The sequence below is a fragment of the Oncorhynchus masou genome, chromosome 4, assembly GCF_036934945.1.
Source record: "Oncorhynchus masou masou isolate Uvic2021 chromosome 4, UVic_Omas_1.1, whole genome shotgun sequence".
NCBI classification, from domain to species: domain Eukaryota; kingdom Metazoa; phylum Chordata; class Actinopteri; order Salmoniformes; family Salmonidae; genus Oncorhynchus; species Oncorhynchus masou.
The window spans coordinates 9,468,939-9,488,790 of record NC_088215.1 but is presented as its reverse complement, the minus strand read 5'-3'; the positions used below and the strand labels follow the sequence as shown (position 1 = coordinate 9,488,790).

Here is a 19,852-nt window from a genome sequence, read left to right as displayed (position 1 = left end):
AACATGGGTGTATAGCACATACACTCTTAGAATTAGTGGTGACTCGAGGAACCATTGCAAGTCATGTGGTTCATATTCAACATAGCATTGGGTTCGTGGAGGTACCCTGGATTAGAGGCGTGGCTTAGTAGGGGCGTGGCTTTAAGATACTGTATATATTTTGTAGGCCACCCGTAAGAGTAAATGTTGCTCCTGTTGATCTGTTCTGCTGTATTGTCATCACATGTTAAGGTTAAACACTAATATTTTTGTAGTGTCAATGAGGTGTTCCTCAAGAGCCTATGCTCTTCCAAAATGGGAATAGTTGCCACTTTATTACTATATGTGAACATAATTAATATTATTAACATTTTATATAAATATTAAAGGATTTAGTTTGCAGTGTGAAAATTAACATGATGAACAGGAATGACATTTACGCTAACGGGTGTCCAAAAAGTGCCTATCTGAAAGCCCTGGCTTCAATATGATAGGCTGCCAGCACTTCAAACTAAGGTTATGGTTTGAAACTTTACACAGAGGGGTGCCTCAAGGAACCTGTTTGAACTGGAAAGGCTATTCTGTTGTGGCAACCCAAAAGGTTCTTCTAGGCACCTTTACTTCTAAGAGTGTAGATAAACAGATGTATGTTCAGCAACCGCACAAACATGTTTTAAGTTATGAGCTTTAAAAGGGATGAATACCTTAATTGAGGAGTTTTTTAGGGTTGTCATGATATTGTTTATGAAGCCTTTGTTCTCATCAAATTCTTCCGTTGTCATGCTTGCTGATCCGTCAAAGAGGAAAACGAGGTCCACTATTTTCTTAGTACATTCTGGAAGAGAAAGTGAATTACATAAATGTATATGATGGATAACACTCACAACATTCTTCACATATTCAGGAATCCAGATCTTATCATTCACAATTAATATTTTGTAACCTAATGATAATGTAACTTAGCATGACATGAATAAACAGTCAATACATACCAAAAAATCTTAGGTTATGTTATCTACAAATGTGTTCAAGTTTCACTGTTATACCTTGGAAGGCAGGTGTGAAGTTCGAGGTGATCTGGAGCTGGCTGTTGAACTGATAACAGATACTGTTCAGATAGGAGTTCCCATCACACTCGTGTGCCAGGCCAGGGCTGCAGGCCTGAATGAGGAGAAACGCCATTGTAAATTAGGGTGACCAGACGTCCCTGTAACAGTGCATTAAAAACAGACTGCAAAGTGAAATAATATTTGACCTGGCAAGAAAGACCGGGCAGCAGAGCCTACTGGTTGATGTCTCAATTGCGATGTGCTTGTTTTGTCCGGCAGAGCGGGCTGCTCGCTATAGCAGCTTCATTCACTCTTCTACTAACTACTTGCTCTAGTTTTAGAGAAAACTGCTGTGGAAAACAAGTGGTCAAGTGAATCCACAACATCACCACAAAAGTCTTTTCAAGCCAGGTAAGTTACAATCGTTTGAGATACTAGGTAGTGATTTTATAATTTCTGTTCTGTTATAATCTCTACCCGGCACAGCCAGAAGAGGACTGGCCACCCCACATAGCCTGGTTCCTCTCTAGGTTTCTTCCAAGGTTTTGGCCTTTCTAGGGAGTTTTTCCTAACCACCGTGCTTCTACACCTGCATTGCTTGCTGTTTGGGGTTTTAGGCTGGGTTTCTGTACAGCACTTTGAGATATCAGCTGAGGTACGAAGGGCTATATAAATAAATTTGATTTGATTTAGCTACTGTCATGGTAGCAAGGTTAAAAAAACGTTCACATGTAAACATGCAGTGGACGGGCTATTTCGAAAATATTATTTTATTAAATGTGTGCACAATTAATTCTGATAATATTTATTCGTAGATTACAGTTGAAAAGGTTTGGCATTATAATAATTAGTGTAAAAATATATTCTGACATTTTCATATATAACATTAGCATAATGTTTTCTGTTAGAGTGGAGAGGAGGAAGACTGGATAGGAAGAAGAGTGAAAGACAAAGATATGATTACAGAGCCTGACAACTTATTATTCCAAACAATGTTTTTGAGATAAAATACAAAAATGAGGCAAGCAATGGGAATCTGTTAACCAAAGTATTTTATCTAATAGTGTAACGTAAAACTCACTCTTGTACATCGCCTTGGTCTGTACAATTGCCTTTATTTTAGCGCCCCCAAAAACGTAATACTTACAGATCAACTGTAATGTCAATACCATTTGTTACGTTCCCCAGTTAATGTGTTGTAGTTTGTGTATTTGCATGTGTTTATTTCAGGAAATGGCTTCCTGAAATCCCTCAAGCAGCTGATTGGTCGACTCCATGGCTAATTGGAGAGTTGACCCCGCCCCCTCGTCAAGACGCAGCTGTCTCTTTTTAAAAATGGCGGGTGGGGAAGCGAAACTAATGCGTGATAGTGAGAAGGAGAGATGTCCTGTGGGGAAACAGCTTTTTTTCACTCGATCTGTCCAGTTTATCACCTCTAAAATGTAAATAAAACACTATAAAGAGTTTATATAATGTGTCATTACATACCTAATTTGAAGGTTTGTGTCGAATATGAATCGGGTTTTTAGGGTGGTGCTAAAGTGATATTCAGAAGTAAACAGTGGCTTTTGAGTCATGTTCGCTTGCAGTGATGACGCAAACATTGACTAGGTTTCCCCCCTTACTGTCCATTTCTTGTTTTTAAACAATGAGAGAAGTGCTACACCTGGTGGAGAGACATAAATAGTTGCTTTATGCGTGCTGTACGTTACGGCATGACACGTCACGATGTAACGGAGGGTCAGTTTTCTCAACTTTTCTCCAACACTATAGAGCCATTACCATGTCCATCAACGCTTGAATAGAAGCGAGGAGAGTGTAGAAGAGTGAGGTGGAAAGGTGAAGAGAAGGAAGACGAGTGAAAAAAAGAGAAAGATTGGAGCAGAAGAAAAAGTTAAGAGAGTAAGAAGAGCAGACAGAGGAGGTACAATGGCTCTTTCCAAGAAACGGAATGAATGATATATGGACAGTAGCAAGAAATAAGCTCACTGTTCCTATGCTTATTGTGAAGACAAACTTCAACCTCCCCTGCTAGGAGTTCACGGTGAAGCTGGCCAAAGAGAGCAATCCTGAAGAAGATACATTCTTCTGAGAAATATACAGATTAGGTTGGTATAAGTGGTAACTACATAATATAATTTCATCATTGTCTTCATTACGTTGTTAAGTATTTCACATAGACTATTGCCAGTTTTTTCAATTTTGCTCATGTTCTCTTATGCTCTTCTTCTTCCCAGGCTACCAGGACCCATGAATGGCTGTTCAGATTGGACAGTTCTGTCTTGTCTAGTGTTTCTGTAACAGTTGTTTTCTCTGTCACAATGTGCCTGTTAGACTAAATACACAAAACCGGAATTGTCCCCCTTTTTTTATTTCATAGATAATAACGGATATTTGAATGATATATTGACCGCCGAACTGGAAATGTCCCCGGTTTTAATTTCAGAAATCTGGTCACCTTATTGTAAATGTGCTAAAATAATGGATTGTCTGGTGGACCTCAGATGTCTTCAAAAGAGAGAGTTACTGGAATTTGCCATGATCATTTTTAGATTGCTGAGGTGTTGTTTTATAACTCAAGTGAAACAAGTCATTTAGGTTTACACAGGCAGCCCAATTCTGATCTTTGTTCCACTAATTGGTGGAGCTGATCTGATTGGTCAAAAGACCAATTAGTGAAGAAAATTTCAGAATAGGGCTGCCTATGTAAATGCTGCCAAACATATTACATATGTACGGTACACTCACATGGAGTATTTGAAAACAAGAACATGATCAAATTAAATGTTTGGTGGTTTATCTTACAGTGAACGTTGGAGGAGAAGTAGATTGTGCAACCATAGACAGTCCAATGTACTTGATTGTGTCAGTTTCTGTTGAAAGGGGAAAGGCAGGCATGCAGAATCAACTAGTATTTCTCATTTTCAAGATCCTGTTGACATTTCAACAATATTTTAATACTCGATTAGCCATGGTTACCGTGAATAGGTGTTACATGTTCTTATAATTATTCATGTTCTTATAATTAACCACCTTTCTAAATTGCAGTCCAGTAAGTACAGTATAGTGTATCATCAACATCCATCTCTACCTTGAGGAGTGTAACAGTCTGTACAGTTTGTTCGGTCTTGAGCACATCTACAGATTCCACCAGATCCGTTCTTCTGATATGGCGCACTGACCATTACCCTGTGGGTGAGAAATAACAGTATAGATTGGTCGATTTAGATGAGCCTGTGTCACTATATATATATATATATATATATATATATATCTATATGTATATATACACTCAGTTTATTAGGTACACCCATCTAGTGCTGGGTCAGACCCCCTTTACCTCCAGAACAGCCTGAATTGTTCAGGGCATGGATTCTACAAGGTGTCAGAAACGTTTGTTACTCAATTGGTACCATGGGACCTGACGTGTGCCAGGAAAACATTCCCCATACCAGTACACCACCTCCACCAGCCTGTACCGGTTATACCAGGCAGGACGGATCCATGGACCTATGCTGCTTACGCCAAATCCTGATTCTGCCATCAGCATGATCACCAACACTGGACAATTGAAGAGTGCAAAAACATTGCCTGGTCCCATGAATCCTGGTTCCTGTTGCTTCATGTGCCCCCTGGAGCCGCTTCTTCTTGTTTCTAGCTGATAGGATGGAACCTGGTGTGGTCGTCTGCTGCAGTAGCCCATCCGTGACCAGGGTTGACGAGTTCTGAGATGCCGTTCTGTGCCATTATTTGTCTGTTTGTGGGCCGCCTGTTAGCTTGCACGATTCTTGCCATTCTCCTTTGACCTTCTGTGTGTGAAAAAGCAAGCTTTTTTCACCCACAGAACCGCCGCTGACTCAATGTTTTTGGTTTGTCGCACCCTTCTCAGTAAACCCTAGACAATGTGAAAAGCCCAGGGGGGGCAAACATTTCTGAGATACTGGATCCAACACGCCTGGCACTGACAATCATGCCACATGCTTAGGTCACTCGTTTAGTCCTTTCTAACATTCAATTGAACAGTGACTGAATGCTTCGATGTCTGTCTGCCTGCTTTATATAGCAAGCCAAGGCCACGAGACTGACTGTCTATAGGAGCGATCCAGTTTTGTGAACAGGTTGGTGTACCTAATAAACAGGCCGCTGAGTGTATGACAAACTTTAGATTAAGAGTGGTTGCAAAACATTTGTGACAATGTAGTAAATGACTTTTGTATATCCGTTTTATTTTGGTTACTAAGGTTACAACAACTGCATGATGAAGGAGGAAAGCATAGACAGGATGTTATCAGAGGTGTGATATGAAGAAGCACAGTTCAGAATTTCCATTCCATCAATGTATGCATTACAAATACACCAATGCACATTAGGTAGTTACACTGTGTAATAGTCATGGGCATTTGATGCAGCTCACATAATTTTAAGAAACGTAAGTAAATGTGCACTGAGGAATATAGATCTATACAGAGACATATATTTTCTAAGTACATTACTATGGATATACAGTACCAGTCAAAAGTTTGGACACACCTCGTCATTCAAGGAGTTTTCTTTCTTTTTTAAACAATTTTCTACATTGTAGAATAATAGTGAATACATCAAAACTATGAAATAACACATTTGGAATCATGTATAAAACAAAAAAGTGTTAAACAAATTAAAACATGTTTTATATTTGAGATTCTTCGAAGTAGCCACCATTTGCCTTAATGGCAGATTTGCACATTCTTGGCATTCTCTCAACCAGCTTCATAAGGTAGTCACCTGGAATACATTTCAATTAACAGGTGTGCCTTGTTAAAAGTTCATTTGTGGAATTTTTGGTTAAAGACCACTTCCATATTATGTCAAGAACAGCTCAAATAAGCAAAATAGAAATGACAGTCCATAATTTCTTTAAGACAAGGTCATTCAATCCGGAACATTTCAAGAACTTTGAAAGTTTCTTCAAGTGCAGTCGCAATACCCATCAAGCCCTATGATGAAACTGTCTCTCATGAGGACCGCAACAGTAAAGGAAGACCCCGAGTTGCCTCTGTAATCGGAGGATAAGTTCATTAGAGTTAACTGCAACTCAGGTTGCAGCTTAAATAAATACTTCACAGAGGTCAAGTAACAGACACATCTCAGCATCAACTGTTCAGAGGAGACTGCGTGACTCAGGCTTTCATTGTCAAAAAGAAACCACTTCTAAAGGACACCAATAAGAAAAATATACTTGCTTGGGCCAAGAAACACGAGCAATGGACATTAGACTGGTGGAAATCCATATATGATATTTTTGGTTCCAACCGCCGTGTCTTTGTGAGAAGCAGAGTAGATGAAGGGATGATTTATTTAGAATTCAAGACACACTTAACTAGCATGGCTACCACAGCATTCTGCAGCGATACGGCATCCCATTTGGTTTGCGCTTAGTGGGACTATCATTTGTTTTCCAACAGGATCATGACCCAAAACACACCTCCAGGATGTGTAAGGGCTATTTGACCAAGAAGGAGAGTGATGGAGTGCTGCATCAGACGACCTGGCCTCCACAATCCACAATCTCCCCAAACTCAACCCAATTGAGATGGTTTGGGATGAGTTGGACCGCAGAGTGAAGGAAAATCAGCAAACAAGTGCTGAGCCTATGTGGGAACTCCTTCAAGACTGTTGGAAAACCATTCCACATTAAGCTGGTTGAGAGAATGCCAAGTGTACAAAGCAGTCATCAAGGCAAAGGGTGGAATCGAAAATCAAAAATATATTTTGATTTGTTACACATTTTTCTGGTTACTAAATGATTCCATGTGTGTTATTTCATAGTTTTGATGCCTTCACTATTATTCTACAATGTAGAAAATAGTCAAAATAAAGAAAACCCCTTGAATGAGTTGGTGTGTCCAAACTTTTGACTGGTACTGTATATGGTGTATGTTTGCAGACATTTCCTCAAGTGTGTAATACTGTTTTGAATATGAAGTTTGTAACATAATGCTCGACATTTTTCACTAATATGATAACAGTAACACTTGCCCTTTCTCCTTGCCAGATATGAATTGCAGGACTTTGTATCCAAAGAAATCCTGTTCCTCCCCTTTGTAGAGTTTTGGGTTTGCTTCATCGATGTTGAAAGCCATTGAAGAGACAGCTGGCAAAGAAGGGTAGAGAAGCACAATCAGATGATTAGCTAGGTGTCCATCCAATTGGTGACAGATTTCCATTAGAATATTCTAAAATGTCCATAAAAACAACATGCACTCTTTCTCACCAGAGATCGAATTGACGTGTAGAGGATTAAAGTGCGTGCGTAATGAGGTAGTGCACATGGAAAAGCTAGATTATTTTTATTTGTCAAATGACAGCCAAGCATTGATGATCGTGTCACCAGAATAAGACCCTCGATATTTATTGGAAATTCTCATCAAGCTCATCATCTTGCACTTTCACCACCCTGTGAAGTCCCCCCCTATCCCCTCGAATATATATATATATTTTAAATTCTCAAAATAAGTGACCAATCTATATTGCTATTCCTGGGACTTGCATTGACCTAGCCAACTCATACAAGAGCTATTAGGAATAGAGAGAGGAGAGGGGAAGAGAGGCTAGTGGAGATGATGCCAGCGGATATGTGTGAATTGTGCAGGACAGGAATATTGAAGACAGAGATGTGTAAATTAGAAATGAGGGTAATTCATATATTAATCTATAATTTGTATTTCTATGCTGCCATGCTACCTGACCTGTGCTATGCAAGGCAGAGGCAAATAATATCCACCAGAGACAGATTTAAATATCATCATATAGGCCTTCATGATAAAGACCTACTATCACATATTTAATTGAATTGAATCTATTTTGGGTAACAGACATGTACAACAAAATGTACAATGTGAACCCAGACGATATCACTTGAAAGTATTCATTAAAATGTTTTTTTTTCCAAAGTGGTCCTCGATGGTGAAAACCCTAACACATATAAGGATTAAAAGGCAAGACAAAATGACAAACGACCATAAATACATTCATTTATATTGACAACCTAAAAAGTGGCACTATTCACTGCACTTTTCCCTAACCGTAAAAATGAGCCATATTCATTTGACATAAAAAAAACAATCTATTCATTGCACATCATACCTATCATTCAAATAAATGCACCTGCCCAGCAGTAGGGGGCACAAGGAACAGTGGAGTGGTTTCTCTGACTTCGACAACCTTGTCCAAATAAAAACCTTTGCCTGCTTTTTAAAGCTATTTCTGCATTTTCTTTGCTTGATATCCAAGGGGAAGCTCTTCCATAGACAAATGCCTGTATAGAAACACGTACTCTTTGCAGTACTGTTTACTCTTGGGATTCTACAATTACTCTGGTATTGTAACTGTGTTGGTTATAGACCATATCAATGTGTTTTTTCATATAACCTGGGGCACATTCCTTTAAGATGTCAAACATATGATTAAGTTTAAGTTTGTCTGCTCTGGACTCCAAAGGCAACAAGCCCACCTCCCGAAACTCCTGTACCCCTATGTGGGTCCTAGCGGGGACATTCAGCATATACCTGATAACATTATTTTGCATGACCTGCATTCTCTTTTTCAGCTTTTTTGATAGCCCACTATACCAAGGCGAGCAGGCATAATCAAAATGACACAGTCAAGATTGAGACAAGCAGTTTCTTAACTTTGATGTTAAAATATCTAGTGTTACGATATAAACGTTTCAATTTGTTCACCATTTTAGAAATAATTTTGGCAGCAATCAAGACTCCAGAAAGGGATTGATCTAGGGACACAGCAATATAAGTTAAACTATGCAGGCGTGGATCTAAAACAAGTGTATCTTTATCTTGTCAGCCCTAAGCAATTTGTCATAAGAGACCAAAACCACCGCTACATCCTTTAGACAAATGCATTCATCAGGAGAATATCTTGGTCCACAGTGTCAAACACTTTCTGTAAGTCTAACATGACCATACCTGTATAGTTCCCCTTCTCACTTTCCTGCTTTAATGTGGTCAAAAAGGTGGATAAGGCAAGTATCAGTGGAATGAGCTGTCGTAAAGCCAGATTGGAGTTCATAAAGAAGTTCTCGAGAAGGTATCCCTCAAGTTGATTAAAAACTCATCTCAACAACTTTGGATAAGGTGCTGAGGATCGACACTGGCCTGTAGTTTCCTCCATTTGTTTTACTGCTCTTCCTGTGGAGCGGAACCACCCGGGCTGTTTTGAGATCATTGGGAAATGTACCACTACTAATAGAAAGGTTTACAATATGCGTTATCATTATAGCTGTGATACAAGCACAATCCTTTATGAATCTTGCAGGAAGGTTTTCAGCCCAGTTGCTTTGTTTGTGCTCATCAAGCATAGTAGATTGGAAACGTTGTTGTCTGTTACCATGCACAGCTCAAACAAATCATTTGTGATCCCTTTGCTCTGGTAAAAGTTGTTCATGAAAGACTGGCCATAGTGTCCAGAGCAGCTCGGGCACTTCTTAACTAGAGATTAAGCTACAGCGGTAAATAAAATTGTTAAAATAATTTGCAACCTTTGCCTGGTCATTGCATAAAACATCACCAATACCTGGTTCAAGTAGCATTTAGGATTTCTTACGGGTACAGTAGGTTACCATATGATCACTAAAACCAATATTTAAGACTCCTGCCTGTCAGACGTTCTCTTGGTCTGATACAATAATCGAATCCAAAGTTGATTTACTGTCAATACACAATGAATTGTAGAATAAATCAGAAACGCCAAACAAAGCTTCTGCCTAAAGCCATAATCCGCGGTTTGGAGAAGGTTTTTTCGGTCCAGACATCCCTTGCATCAATACATGTGCTTCTAATGATAGGCATAGCTGTTTCTCTCTCCCCCTTCAAACTTTCCTTTTCAATTCATTTGGTAGGCTACATTGTTTTAGCATTATCCAAGGCCTAGGCTTTTAATAGCCAACGTTTTTAGGAAAAGAGAAATGTGATTTGCTGTTGCACTGGTGGCTTTAAATGGTGGGTCCTTTTGACGGATATGTGTGTGAGTTTGCTTATTCTCTCTATGTCCATTCAGGAAGTTTCCTAAAGTAAATTAATTAGTTTCTGTTGTTGAGCATTGTGATGAGACTGCAGTTATCAATTTGGCCGAGTGCTTGGCCTCTGGCCATGGTCCTGATATTGCCACTCCTACAGCGGAGACGCACAAAACAGCCAAGTGCTGGGCTGCACATCGTCTGGATAACCCAGGTTAGCCTATACGTGTCTCCATTTTTACCTGGGCTTCTCCCAAATCGTTACAACATGTACACTACACGTGGTGCCGCTGTGTTCTGAATAACATTTAGGCTAACAGTTGGTGAAAGATGTTTTTGCCCTGGGTCCCATAATTGGTTAATCCAGCCCAAATAAATGGCTCTGGTCAGTGTGTGTTGGAACCTTCATTGTTGATGCTTTGCTTATTGGTTATGTGGTACATTTCCACAGAACCATGTCGGTGGAATATTCGTTGCTTATATTATATATAGCCTAACTATAAATAAGCATCTAACAGTACCCCCCAGCTGATCATAGTCTGGCACAGGCTCTGGTGAAAACAAGTAAAGGTTCATCTGGAAGATGTGCACATGGATGAAAAGGTGCATAAACATATTTGGAGGAATCATCATTTACATTTTTTTGGCTGAACATAGGTGTGCTATAGGCTACTGTGGTTCAACCAGAACTGCCATCAATAGTTAACGTAGCTGTAACATTGTAAATAACTTCTTTATGACTTTTTCACTGTGCAAAAATGTGTGATAAATGGCCAATAGTTATTGCTTATCATTGACTGTCTCAAAAACATGAATCGACAATGAAGTTTTATCTAGTTTTAAAAGGTTGTGGCCTGTGGTTCAAACCAATTACTGCCTTAAATTGAAAAAAGTGGAAGTCGGTTACCTTTATTGACATGAAACAACAGGATACTGTATGACTAGTTCTGTTTTCTAAAAAGCCCCCCAAATATTGACAATGGAGCAACTAACAAGTAAATTAAATTCAGAGCATTGGATTTAGATTTGGTTGGGATCCCCATTAGCCGATGGCAATGGCAACATTAGGCACCTTCCTTTTACATAAATGATCCTTTTGCAAGTTAAGCATCCATTTTGAAAGCATATCCTCCTCTACAGTACTTCAAGTTTGTCTATTGATTACAATGGTGTGAACAGTTCAACATATTTAGATTTAGTCAGGAATAGCAAAACTAAAACTAAACTGTAATTTAAAACGTGTAATATTGAAAGTAATGTAAGCAGAGTGAAATCCTGATAGTCAGCACTTACCCATGGCTGCCATGCAGGTTAGCAGGCAGAGGGGTCCTCGCCTGGACATCTTCTCTTCTCCTTCACTTTGTTCACTAGCATGCAGTGAGGAAAATATTGCAACACTCAACCTTTGCAAATGAAACTTACTCATATGCCTGCACTTTGTTTCCTGTGTGCCTCTTCTTATATGAGGCGTCTCCACCCCCAAAAGTAGCTGTGGTAGTTTACTATCATTTGGGTGAGAATTGCCTTCAGAAAGTATTTACACCCCATGACTTTTTTCACATTTTGTTGACTTTAAAATGTATTAAATAGTTGTTTACAAAAATATATTTTACTGGCATACACACAACGCACTTCTGCTGTTTTTGGAAAGCATATTTGATTATGAGTTTGAACATATAAAGTTTATGTGAAAATGTATTAAAAATTAAAAGCTGAAATGTCTTGAGTCAATAAGTTTTCGACCCCTTTGTTGCGGCAAGTCTAGATTAACTTCAGGAGTCAAATGTGCTTAACAAGTCACAGAATAAATTGCATGGAATAATAGTGTTGACAATGATTTTTGAATGACTATCTCATCTCTGTACCCCACACATACAATTATCTGTAAGGTCTCTCAGTCGAGCAGTGAATTTCAAACACAGATTCAACCACCAGGGATGTTTAACAATGCCTCACAAAGAAGGCCAGTAGATGGGGTAAACATGAAATTAAAAGCAGATACTAAATAACCCTTTGAGCATGGTGAAGTTATTAATTACACTTTGGATGCTGTATCAATGCACCCAGTCTCTACAAAGATACAAGCGTCATTCCTAACTCAGTTGCCGGAGGAGAAAGAAATTGCCCAGGGTTTTCAGCACGAGTTTAAAACAGTTACAGAGTTTAATGGCTGTGATTCCAAAACATGCATCCTGTTAGCAACAACGGCACTAAAGTAATACTGCAAGAATGTGGCAAATCAATTAACTTTTTGTCCTGAATACAAAGTGTTATGTTTGGGGCAAATCCAATACAAAACATTACTGAGTACCACTCTCCATATTTTCAAGCATAGTGGTGGCTGCATCATGTTATGGGTGTGTTTGTAATCATTAAGGTCTGGGGAGTTTTTCAAGATAAAAAAAAATACAAATTAGAGCAAGTACAGGCAAATTCCTAGAGGAAAACGTGGTTCAGTCTGCTTTCCACCAGACACTGGGAGATGAATTCACCTTTTCAGCAGGACAATAACCTAAAACACAAGGCCAAATCTACACTAGAGTTGCTTACCAAGAAGACAGTGAATGTTCCTGAGTGGCTGAGCTACAGTTTTGACTTTAAATACCCGAGAATGGATGTCTAGCAATGACCAATAACCAATTTGACAGAGCTTTAAGAATTTAGAAAAGAATAATGGAAAAATGTTGCACAATCCAGGTGTGGAAATCTGTTTAGAAATGTATCCAGAAAGACTCACAAGCAGCTGTAATCGCTGCCAAATGTGATTCTAACATGTATTGACTCAGAATGGAATACTTTTCTAAACAAGATATATTAGTTATTCATTTTTCAGTGAGGTTTTACAAGTGTTCCAATTTCCCTTCCACTTTGACATCACAGCGTATTTTTTGTAGATCGTTGACAACAAATGACAATTAAAACCATTTGAATCCCACTTTGTAACAACAAAATTGAAGGGCTGTTGACATTTTCCGAAGGCGCTGTACATGTTTTTTGCTCATTCCTCTTTTGCATGATTGGTATTGGTAAATTCCCCCATCTCCTTCTTTTATACTTCCCCAGTGAGAATACCCAAGTATCAAATGTGAGAAACCTGAGAAGAAAAGCAGCACAGACTACATACTACACCAAATCTATAACAATGTCTTATTTGAGTCAGAACAGGTGTCTGGATGTGATGTTTTGAATGAGACCAACAACAAACATATGAGAATGATTAGAGACACAGGAGAGGAGTGCTTCTGTGGTTTATAACTAATCCATGAGGTGCTCATTGATCATGGGATAAAATACTATAGAACAAAAGTAAGTTGTTGCTGGAAAGTAAACAATGACGGGAAAGCGTTTGTCCAAACAAACTTCCCGAAGAACTCAAGGCCGTCATGTAGTGGAAAATGTTTAAAGCCTTGTGGCTTATGCATGGCAAGAACACAAAACACTGATGCGTTGCGGCTACAACAGCCTTCAACAGGGTGACCTTGAACTTATTTGGCTATTCAGTTGAGTTTCATTTTATTTCACATATGAATATATCAAATTTGGTCCCAATTGGCACATTGTACACATATACATTTGCTCTAATAAGATAAGTAGAGAGTATGATAGCTCAGCACACAAGTAGTCTGTGAGAGGAAGGGTTTAGGTACCATTTTAAGCACAATGCTCTTTGGCTATGTAGTGACATCCGTTTGACACTGACACATACAGTGTGAACTGTTGCTGAGTTTCAATACCCTCGTGTTTGCTGTTTGTGCAGTTTTGCATTTTGCAATTGTATTTGATGTATGTATCTTTGTAATTAACAGGCCTCATTTGCGAAAGAGACCTTGGCCTCAATTAGACTCCCTGTCCAAATAAGGTTAAATATAAAATATAAGAAATGATACAATACATTTTTAGGTAAGTGTTTTCGGAAACCCCTTGACTGTTTGATCTGTCATTGCTCAGCTTATCGCAGTCTGTTGCAAAGTTCAGAGGATGTGTTCTGTGGACTGCACCATTTCCCTTCTGTTTGAACTATCTACACACCAGCTACACACCATGAAACCCCCATTTGATTATTGAACTTTACGCAAAACTTTTTCTTTACCCGTTGCTATTTGTGGCAAGTTTCATCATAATAACAGTACAAAAAAAAAAAATCTGTTCTGTTCCCCGTGGGGCTTTTATGCTATACTGCAGACATTGTCACATTTACATTGGAGTCATTTAGCAGACTCTCTTATCCAGAGCGACTTACAGTAGTGAGTGCATCCATTTTCATGCTGTTTTCATACTGGTTCCCCGTGGGAATACAAAGTGTTATGACTGGGTGGGTTTCTTATTTCTGTAACAGGATCCACCTAATGTTGCAGAAAAGAGGAATTGCAGAATTCTGACAAGTGGAGTACTTCTGTGTGTTGTAAGTATGCCAAAAGGGTCACACAGACAAGTGCTACCCCTGGGTGCCACAAGACCATAGTAGCCTGTGGAGTTAAAGGCTAATTATCTGTGCGACTTTAAGCTAGCTTAATAACATGAAGGAACTCATTTTCAATGCCAATAAGAATTGAATTTACATTGAGTCATTTTGTGCAAATCAATGAATATCAGTATTTCATTGTTTGTGATGATTTACTTTACACTGCCACCAGGCACCACCCTTTCCCATGTTTGAAGGAGATCGTTTTTGTTGCGCATACATCCACCCCAACTTATTGTGATACAGAAATACAACTATATTGACAGACACTAGTTTGACGATGAGACAAGATACTGAGGACACACGTAAATATTTACAAACAAATAGACAGCATATCAACCCATCGAAGGAGATTTACATCCAATTTACAAAAATACATTAAATGACAAATGGGAGGAGTGAATGTTTTGGGGTAATGTATATCAATATCTACACTTACTAAACCCTTTTTGGCTACACCTATACTATACCTTATCTACACCTATACCAAGAGGCCAACAAATGACAGATGAGTGAGAAAATAAATACACATCAACATATTTACATTTAATTCAAGAAGAAATAATCATGTAGCCTACTGCTAAATATGTGATGCTCTGCCCCACCTGCCCTAAATGACTGGTCACCACAGTGTACAATGCATCTCATTCATCAGTTGTGATACAATTTTAGGATCCTTTTATTGGGATTTTCTTAGAAAATAAATCCACAATTGTTATGTTAATATTTTAGTGCATACAAACCTAACGTGTGAACTAGGTCATTGTAGCCTAAATATGACATTGGTACACTGTTGGGATTTTGTAAATACTGCACAAAAATAAATAAAAATAAAATACTCAAATGTGTTATTAAATTGCGTGCTTGCCTGTTTTCCATGTTATTTTGGTAGTAATACCTGTTTGATTCGGTGCATGTAACAAATAAAATGTTATTTGATGATATGATTTGATAATAAAATCAACTATATACACTGAGCTTGTCTGACGCTTTAAGCGCACTGTTCTATTATATAATTGAGACACACAGTCGACTCAAGAGGAAGCCAGAGCGCAAGATAACCAGAAAAAAAACTGTTCTCGACTCTCCTCCTGCTGCTCCTGCTGGCCTTTGCAGATTCTGCGAGCGGTCGCATCTACACTTCGGTCCGCAGGTAGTATAACTTTTCATTACATTTCGTTATAGTACAACGGTTTGATTTGTCTTATCTTAGCAATTTCTTCTTAGCTAGCTACATAGCCGTCTTTGTATCAACGACAATTGCATATTATCGTATTTCGTCGTCCTAACGTATCTGCCCAGCAGCTAGCTAAGCAGCTAGCTAACATCCACTGTCCACTAGCACTGTAGAAACTATTACACTCAACTGAACGACTCGATTAGCGTAGTGTCAGCTAGCTACATAGTTGTCTTCGCTGTCTTCGTATCCAAGATAATTGTGCAGTTTAGAGTGTGTAGACTTAGAGTGATTATCTTAATTTACCGAGGTTAGCTAGCCAGCTATTTGTCGTCCTTAACGTAGGAAATGCTGCTAGCTAGCTAGCCAACAGCTAGCCAACCTCTACCGAATTGAACTCCAACTACCCGGTTAACATTCCGCGTCGCTCCACAGGTAGTATCACATTTTTCATTTCACTTCATTACAGTACAACGGCTTGATTTGTTTGATCGTAGCTAGCCAGCTACATACCCGTCTTTGTTTCTAAGACAATTGTGTAGTCTAGAGCGATTTTCTAGGTTAGCTGGCCAGCTATTGTCGGTCTTTCAACGTAGCTAGCCAGCTAGCCCCCGAATAGCAGCACTGTAGTAACTATTACAGTACAACGGTTTGTTTTGTTTGATCGTAGCTAGCTAGCTACATAGCCGTCTTTGTATCTAAGACAATTGTGTAGCCTAGAGCGATTTTCTAGGTTAGCTGGCCAGCTATTGTCGTTCTCTTAACGTAGCTAGCCAGCTAGCCCCCGAATAGCAGCACTGTAGTAACTATTACAGTACAACGGTTTGTTTTGTTTGATCGTAGCTAGCTAGCTACATAGCCGTCTTTGTATCTAAGTCAATTGTTTAGCCTAGAGCGATTTTCTAGGTTAGCTACATCGCAGCCACTGCCAGCTAGCCTACTCCAGCAGTACTGTATCATTTCAATCATTTTAGTCAATAAGATTCTTGCTACGTAAGCTTAACTTTCTGAACATTCGAGACGTGTAGTCCACTTGTCATTCCAATCTCCTTTGCATTAGCATAGCCTCTTCTGTAGCCTGTCAACTATGTGTCTATCTATCCCTGTTCTCTCCTCTCTGCACAGACCATACAAACGCTCCACACCGCGTGGCCGCGGCCACCCTAATCTGGTGGTCCCAGCGCGCACGACCCACGTGGAGTTCCAGGTCTCCGGTAGCCTCTGGAACTGCCGATCTGCGGCCAACAAGGCAGAGTTCATCTCAGCCTATGCCTCCCTCCAGTCCCTCGACTTCTTGGCACTGACGGAAACATGGATCACCACAGATAACACTGCTACTCCTACTGCTCTCTCTTCGTCCGCCCACGTGTTCTCGCACACCCCGAGAGCTTCTGGTCAGCGGGGTGGTGGCACCGGGATCCTCATCTCTCCCAAGTGGTCATTCTCTCTCTCTCCCCTTACCCATCTATCTATCGCCTCCTTTGAATTCCATGCTGTCACAGTTACCAGCCCTTTCAAGCTTAACATCCTTATCATTTATCGCCCTCCAGGTTCCCTCGGAGAGTTCATCAATGAGCTTGATGCCTTGATAAGCTCCTTTCCTGAGGACGGCTCACCTCTCACAGTCCTGGGCGACTTTAACCTCCCCACGTCTACCTTTGACTCATTCCTCTCTGCCTCCTTCTTTCCACTCCTCTCCTCTTTTGACCTCACCCTCTCACCTTCCCCCTACTCACAAGGCAGGCAATACGCTCGACCTCATCTTTACTAGATGCTGTTCTTCCACTAACCTCATTGCAACTCCCCTCCAAGTCTCCGACCACTACCTTGTATCCTTTTCCCTCTCGCTCTCATCCAACACTTCCCACACTGCCCCTACTCGGATGGTATCGCGCCGTCCCAACCTTCGCTCTCTCTCCCCCGCTACTCTCTCCTCTTCCATCCTATCATCTCTTCCCTCTGCTCATACCTTCTCCAACCTTTCTCCTGAGTCTGCCTCCTCAACCCTCCTCTCTTCCCTTTCTGCGGTCCTCCCCTCCCGCTCCGTGGCTTGATGACTCATTGCGAGCTCACAGAACAGAGCTCCGGGCAGCCGAGCGGAAATGGAGGAAAACTCGCCTCCCTGCGGACCTGGCATCCTTTCACTCCCTCCTCTCTACATTTTCCTCCTCTGTCTCTGCTGCTAAAGCCACTTTCTACCACTCTAAATTCCAAGCATCTGCCTCTAACCCTAGGAAGCTCTTTGCCACCTTCTCCTCCCTCCTGAATCCTCCTCCCCCTCCCCCCTCCTCCCTCTCTGCAGATGACTTCGTCAACCATTTTGAAAAGAAGGTCGACGACATCCGATCCTCGTTTGCTAAGTCAAACGACACCGCTGGTTCTGCTCACACTGCCCTACCCTGTGCTCTGACCTCTTTCTCCCCTCTCTCCAGATGAAATCTCGCTTCTTGTGACGGCCGGCCGCCCAACAACCTGCCCGCTTGACCCTATCCCCTCCTCTCTTCTCCAGACCATTTCCGGGGACCTTCTCCCTTACCTCACCTCGCTCATCAACTCATCCCTGACCGCTGGCTACGTCCCTTCCGTCTTCAAGAGAGCGAGAGTTGCACCCCTTCTGAAAAAACCTACACTCGATCCCTCCGATGTCAACAACTACAGACCAGTATCCCTTCTTTCTTTTCTCTCCAAAACTCTTGAACGTGCCGTCCTTGGCCAGCTCTCCCACTATCTCTCTCAGAATGACCTTCTTGATCCAAATCAGTCAGGTTTCAAGACTAGTCATTCAACTGAGACTGCTCTTCTCTGTATCACGGAGGCGCTCCGCACTGCTAAAGCTAACTCTCTCTCCTCTGCTCTCATCCTTCTAGACCTATCGGCTGCCTTCGATACTGTGAACCATCAGATCCTCCTCTCCACCCTCTCCGAGTTGGGCATCTCCGGCGCGGCCCACGCTTGATTGCGTCCTACCTGACAGGTCGCTCCTACCAGGTGGCGTGGCGAGAATCTGTCTCCTCGCCACGCGCTCTCACCACTGGTGTCCCCCAGGGCTCTGTTCTAGGCCCTCTCCTATTCTCGCTATACACCAAGTCACTTGGCTCTGTCATAACCTCACATGGTCTCTCCTATCATTGCTATGCAGACGACACACAATTAATCTTCTCCTTTCCCCCTTCTGATGACCAGGTGGCGAATCGCATCTCTGCATGTCTGGCAGACATATCAGTGTGGATGACGGATCACCACCTCAAGCTGAACCTCGGCAAGACGGAGCTGCTCTTCCTCCCGGGGAAGGACTGCCCGTTCCATGATCTCGCCATCACGGTTGACAACTCCATTGTGTCCTCCTCCCAGAGCGCTAAGAACCTTGGCGTGATCCTGGACAACACCCTGTCGTTCTCAACCAACATCATGGCGGTGGCCCGTTCCTGTAGGTTCATGCTCTACAACATCCGCAGAGTACGACCCTGCCTCACACAGGAAGCGGCGCAGGTCCTAATCCAGGCACTTGTCATCTCCCGTCTGGATTACTGCAACTCGCTGTTGGCTGGGCTCCCTGCCTGTGCCATTAAACCCCTACAACTCATCCAGAACGCCGCAGCCCGTCTGGTGTTCAACCTTCCCAAGTTCTCTCACGTCACCCCGCTCCTCCGCTCTCTCCACTGGCTTCCAGTTGAAGCTCGCATCCGCTACAAGACCATGGTGCTTGCCTACGGAGCTGTGAGGGGAACGGCACCGCAGTACCTCCAGGCTCTGATCAGGCCCTACACCCAAGCACGGGCACTGCGTTCATCCACCTCTGGCCTGCTCGCCTCCCTACCATTGAGGAAGTACAGTTCCCGCTCAGCCCAGTCAAAACTGTTCGCTGCTCTGGCCCCCCAATGGTGGAACAAACTCCCTCACGACGCCAGGACAGCGGAGTCAATCACCACCTTCCGGAGACACCTGAAACCCCACCTCTTCAAGGAATACCTAGGATAAGATAAGTAATCCTTCTCACCACCCCCCCTTAATGATTTAGATGCACTATTGTAAAGTGGCTGTTCCACTGGATGTCAGAAGGTGAATTCACCAATTTGTAAGTCGCTCTGGATAAGAGCGTCTGCTAAATGACTTAAATGTAAATGTAATGTAAATGCCTTCACACTCCTGAAGTTGCCACTAATAGGCTAAGC

General features: G+C 41.4%; 1 protein-coding gene and 1 long non-coding RNA gene across 3 annotated transcripts in view; one reads left to right on the top strand and one right to left on the bottom strand.

Annotated features, from left to right (window-relative positions):
* The window catches only part of LOC135523086 (integrin alpha-X-like), a 31,376-nt gene extending 22,266 nt beyond the window's left edge, over window positions 1-9,110 (bottom strand). For both annotated transcript variants that reach the window (XR_010452770.1, XM_064949818.1), the window contains exons 1-6: window positions 8,993-9,110; window positions 7,047-7,161; window positions 4,120-4,217; window positions 3,834-3,901; window positions 1,026-1,140; window positions 684-814 (exon numbers count right to left, since the gene is read on the bottom strand). Coding sequence is in view for 1 of the 2 variants with exons in the window: in XM_064949818.1 (XP_064805890.1) it covers window positions 684-814; window positions 1,026-1,140; window positions 3,834-3,901; window positions 4,120-4,217; window positions 7,047-7,161; window positions 8,993-9,095 (630 nt within the window). In the remaining variant the exon portion in view is untranslated. The remainder of the gene's footprint in view (window positions 1-683; window positions 815-1,025; window positions 1,141-3,833; window positions 3,902-4,119; window positions 4,218-7,046; window positions 7,162-8,992) is intronic.
* On the top strand, window positions 2,522-5,192 carry LOC135523100 (uncharacterized). Its single transcript, XR_010452774.1, has 2 exons — window positions 2,522-3,136; window positions 3,266-5,192. It is a non-coding gene; the product is annotated as an uncharacterized LOC135523100 (long non-coding RNA).
* Window positions 9,111-19,852: the final 10,742 nt, after the last annotated feature.